This window comes from Corvus kubaryi, unplaced genomic scaffold (genome assembly GCF_017639235.1).
Source record: "Corvus kubaryi isolate FWS band 111438036 unplaced genomic scaffold, C.kubaryi_AGA036_p1.0 37385, whole genome shotgun sequence".
Classification (NCBI taxonomy): Eukaryota; Metazoa; Chordata; class Aves; order Passeriformes; family Corvidae; genus Corvus; species Corvus kubaryi.
In genome coordinates, this window is record NW_024581127.1 from 11,539,121 (window position 1) to 11,544,406 (window position 5,286).

Sequence of the window (5,286 nt, forward strand, 5' to 3'; positions counted from 1 at the left end):
ACCTCGGGGGCTGCTGTCCGGCAGGTAGGGCGGCGCGGTCGGGGTGACACTGCCGGAGCCGGGCGCGGAGAGCAGCGGGGAGCGCTCGTCCACCCCCTCGGCGGCCATGGCTGCGGCGCGGAGGGCCCTGCCCGCTGCCGGGCGCGGGGCTGGGAGGCGGCCGGGCCCGCGGCGCCGGGGAAGGGGAAGGAGCGCAGAGGAAGGGGCTGGGAATGAATGAGAGCGGGGCGGGAAGGAGGGACGGCGGGGCGGGCACTGGGCCGGCCGGCCCCCCGGCACGGGGTAATGAGCGGGGCAGGCCGGGGGCGGTGTCTGGAAGAGAAACGTACCAACCTCCTTCTGTAAATAAATTTTTCCAAAATAAAAAAAAGTGCATTTGTTGAGTTGTGTGGGGTTTTTTTTCTGGTTTTATTTGTTTGCTTGTTTTGGTAAGGTTTTTTTAAGCTCTGTGTTTGGATATTGACATCAGTACCGGGGAAGTGCTATAGTCGATTTAGCTGGAACCAGGCCCCTTTTCAAGAACTCTGGGGATGCAGACGGACTGAGGCGGCACTCACCGAGGTGTGATAGCGGTGGGAACCTTCAAGGGCTCTAAAGGTGAGGAGATAAGTGAGGAGATAAATCTACTCGTTATCAAATCTGCTGCTCAACGGGGAAGTCTGTCCCTGGTGCCACCGAGCTCTCTCAGGACGGAAGGACTAAATTTCCTTTTGCTAGACAGCCCACTCAGGCACCATCTGGAAGCCTCTGGCAAAGAGCGAAAATAGCCTTCCCTAATTAATTTATCAGACCATATTGAGATAAAACTGATGTTTGTCTCCCCTGTCTCGTGTCCTTCTGCTGTCCGTCGGTCAGACTGCCAGGCTGCAGTAACAGCAGAAGCGCTTCGTACACAAGTGGACACGACTGCCCGGCGGCACCAGCACCCATACAATGCGATTAACCAGAACCAAGCCACTCCCTGAAACGACTTGCATGGAAGGCAGATGTTGTTGTAAGAACTGGGTAAAGGTGAGATCATGGCCTGAGAGTTCACACGCTGGTCATAGCCCTTCTCTAATAATATAATTTATAAAATAAAACAGGATTTCTTGCATCGTTCTGAAAATATTCTGCAGGACCTTTTTTCATATTTGAATCTAGGAAATCAAACTGTTCTACAGAAACAGATTATTGTATTTGAGAGCCTATGAGAAACAATCAAAATATTAAATTAAATGAAGGCTGATGTGGTTTATTCTTTTGAAGATTTCAAAAATTATTAATAACTGTAATATGGAATTAATCAACTACTCATTTGGTGCAAAATTGTGGTTTTGAACATTATTATCCTGCAGAAATAAACTCTGAATATGAGTGAGCTCTGATATAAGGGATAGCGTGCTACAAGGCAGTTGGTAGTGTTATGCCAGCTGTCTTCATCATGCAAGAAATGCAGTAATACTATACCAAACTTCTATTGGAAAATGGGGTAACTAACCTGCAAGATGTCTTTTTAGTATAAATTATATTGAGCTTTCAGTGTTCAGTCAGCTTCAAAATACTTAACAGGTTTTTATTTTTGTGAGGATTTCTAAGGCTCAAGGTGTTTTGTGCCCCAAACTCCTTCTTGATAAGGTACTGTGAGGCCAACCTCGGCAGGTCAAAAGTAGCTTGTAAATACTACCAGTAAGGTTGTATCTTCAGCACATGATTTTGCTATCACATGCCCAGTTTTTAACAAGTACAGAGATATAGGCTTTCTTTTGGAGTCCTATTGTAGGAACTGGCAGCTGCAACCAGATTTCTTTACTATTTTTCTTGTCTGGGAAAAGGCAGAAAAGATTTCATACATTGGTAAAGCTGCCAGCTAGGCAGCACTGAGTTCCACCAATGCCTGGTCCATCCTGCTGCAACTACAGCAACTCATCTGTGTGGGACCTCCTTCTCCACTGAACTGCTCTTCTGTGCCTCTGAAGAAGACTTGTAAACCTCAGTTTCACTCCCAGGGACCTGCAGGGAAAGCTATGTCACAACTCAGTCTGTCTGCTCAAGCCTGCACATACAGCTGAGAATTATTGTTATTAAGCATCCCAGCATGCTGACCTATTCTTGGAAATATGACTGTCATCTAAATAAGTACCTATTTGGGATAAAAAAATAAGCATTTCTCTAGCTCCTTGACTTGACTTTTCAGAGTTCTTTAAACCCTAGTCACTTGAGCTGCTATAGTCTAAATAGCAGCAATTAGGGAATAGTTCAGTCATCTGCCTCTGTTTTTCAGTACTTCACACCCATGTGTTTAAAGGTAGCCGAAGGTCTACACGACTTTCCAACCCAAACATTGCAGCCTGACGTGTAGATCTGCTAGCATTGTCTGCAGTATCCATGGGAAGCTGGATGGTACCTAAATGTGTACCAAGAAACCAGGGGATGCACTCAGCTGGTGACAAGCCTTCCTTGGATGTTACCCGAGCTCTAAAGGAAAAAGTCAAACATCAGATAATGCCAGGCTGCAGACAGTTTAGGCAGTAAGAACTTACTGCTTTCTTCCTGCTCCTCTTCCTCTAGACACTACTGCCTTATAAGAGATGTTTAATTCAACTGCTGTGCAGTTTGGTGGGTAGGATGCTCTGCTCTGAGCAGCCCTGCTTGTGCCTGAGCTACCCAGAAGACACGTCACGACTTGAGTTCAGTGTTGTAGCACAAGTTCAGGTGCTTTTCTGCGTATGTTGCCCCTGGGCTCCTTCAATTGGCAAGTCACAGCACACCCTGTGCACGCCTCAGCCTTCGCTGTGGTACTTGGTTGTGCTGCCAAGGCATCTCAGGGGTTCCCAGCACTGAAGGCTGAATGATACAGACTATGAATCCAAGCATGTGCCTCCATGGGAAATGCCTCCTACTGAAAACACGCTACTATGCAGCTTTGAAAGTGACACAGGCAAATGAACTGTACCTCTGAGAACAACCTTACAGAAGGTTCTCAAGGTGTCTTCACCGGTGTCACAGAACGGAATCACACATTCTCCTCTCTGTCCTGCCTCAGTCTTGTTGTTTTGTATAAACTTCTGTATAATGAATAATAAATGTGGGCTGAGCAAGGCCCTCATAACACTGGTTATTGACAAGGCTTACATTTAGCAGAGAGATAAAATGAACAGGGTACAACATATTTTCTTCCTCTATTTTTATTAATGTTCCATGCTTAGAGTGACCTTTTGAAGATCTTGGTAATGCTCTTGTTTAATTTTTCTTCATTCTAAAATTATCACTCTCATTGGTTTGTTTTTTTTTATTTTCCCTAGATAAAAGAATCTTAACTTTTGCATGAGACTAACCAGTGAAAATGTTGAAGATCATTGTCAAGTGCAAAAGTATTTGTGTATCAATATTATAAACAACTACAACTCTTTGTTAATCTTACCTGTTTAATAAGTAGTAAGTGTAAAAAAAAAAAATCTCAGGGAGTCTGTTTGTATTGTGCAGATTTTTTCAAGTACCATTGTAATTGTCTGTGTGACATTTGAGAACAAATAACCTCCAATAAGAATTTTTTATCTGTCTATTATTTTTAGTTTCACAATAATGCTTAGAGTCTGCAAGCCTAAACCTACTGTGGTATGACAGGGAAATACACTGATCACTTAAAAGACAAAAAAGATACAAATAAAAATTCAGCCATCATATGGGTTATGCAAATTCTCATAGCTTCTCACTCACAGTGTAAGAATTGGAATATGGTCAAGGAACTGTTTGCTAAACCGATTTTCTTCCTCATGGCAAGTATATTGAATAAAAATAGAAGGAAAAGAGCTTATTCTTACATTTTCCCAGATTCATTACACTAGAAGAGGCAAAGTAAGCTAATACAAGACCTCGCTTATGTTTTAAAACTGTTATATAGAGAGGTGCAGATGAGCAGTATATACAATGCACACACACAAATTCTTTCAAGATTTTCACTTGCAAAGCTATCCTGTGCTGCAAGATCAAGTCTATGACAAGATAAAATTTCATACTGTAGACAGTCTGAGAAATGTAATTACATTACTGGGTATAGCATGAGATGCAGGATATAATAATCCTGTACCAGTTATGAAAATAAGTAACTATAGATTGGAATATGTGGTTTCAGGTAATGCAACACAAACTAATATAAGAATATAATACAGCGTCCAGAACAGTATTTGAGAGCATATTTTGAAAGATAGGCAAGGCTTTTGAAAACACTTCTCAGTTCTGTCCTTTGTACCATGCCACAACCTAGCACAGACTTCCAGCTCCAGGTAGGCTTGGGACTTGGCGTTGATATGCACAACCATGTGATAAGCTCTGGAACAGTTAGTATGGTGAAATGTTTAACTTTCTTTTCTTTTTTTTCTTTTAACGAATGTGTCTGTAATTTATTCACATGCAAAAGTATACAAGCACCATGAAAATGGGAACACAGCATACAATTCCATACACATTTTTAATTGGGAAAGGGATTTTTTCTCTGCAGAAATTAGCCAGTAGATCTACAGAGCACAGGAATTAAATGTGAACCTGTTATCTGCAGAAGAATTTTACCTTTAGCTCCATCAACACTGCTCATCCCATTACAGTTGTGTGATAAGTCACCCTCCCACTGGCAAAACACAGACAAGGAACATTATGTTATTCAGTGATGACTTAGGAGGCTGACAGCACCTAATGCTGCAGAAAGTGGTTGTTCCTCCAACCCACTCCTTCCCACCTGCAGGGCTACAGAGGCAGGAGAACAGCACACCAGAGCTGCAGGAAGGGTCATGCTCGCTGCACTGACAGTCTCTCCTGTCAACACCCTCTGTTCCCAAAAGCAACGGGTAGCATTTGGCCAGTGACTAGACAAGTCTATTTTCAGTAACTTTTTATGCCATATATTCTATTCCTGTCACTACAGAACACTCATGCAAATGTATGTAGGGCTGCTGCTGTTACAAAGCTGCAATTTCCTGGGCTGCATTAATTTTACTACAGTAGATTATGACAGACAGAAATTATAATGGTAAAGAAGTCTTCATTTACAGAAAGGGAGACGTCTTCTGTTATTTGTAACTGGAATTGCCATTCTTGTAAAGTGTATTCATGTTATCTTTTCTTGATTGCACATCTGTCACTTATTTTACAGTATTGGTGCTATTTCCAGTTAACCTTAATTTTAGAATAATGGAGGAATTTTCAGTCTCAATTAAGAAGCAGTTCACACTGGAAAATATAATCCTTATTGGCAGGAAAATGGTTTATGGGTTTTAAATTCCTTCACAGTCCAGCTCCATCTCTCTGTGT

At 42.3% G+C, this 5,286-nt stretch overlaps 1 protein-coding gene and 1 long non-coding RNA gene across 2 annotated transcripts in view; one reads left to right on the forward strand and one right to left on the reverse strand.

Moving 5' to 3' along the window:
• The window catches only part of PIP4P2 (phosphatidylinositol-4,5-bisphosphate 4-phosphatase 2), a 24,366-nt gene extending 24,145 nt beyond the window's left edge, over positions 1-221 (reverse strand). The window contains exon 1 of the mRNA XM_042036024.1: positions 3-221. Within this exon, the coding sequence (XP_041891958.1) occupies positions 3-108 (106 nt within the window). The 5' untranslated portion in view covers positions 109-221. The remainder of the gene's footprint in view (positions 1-2) is intronic.
• A 163-nt stretch (positions 222-384) lies between these two features.
• Positions 385-3,542, forward strand: LOC121668332. The gene is made up of 2 exons (XR_006017345.1): positions 385-597; positions 856-3,542. It is a non-coding gene; the product is annotated as an uncharacterized LOC121668332 (long non-coding RNA).
• The last annotated feature ends 1,744 nt before the right edge of the window (positions 3,543-5,286 follow it).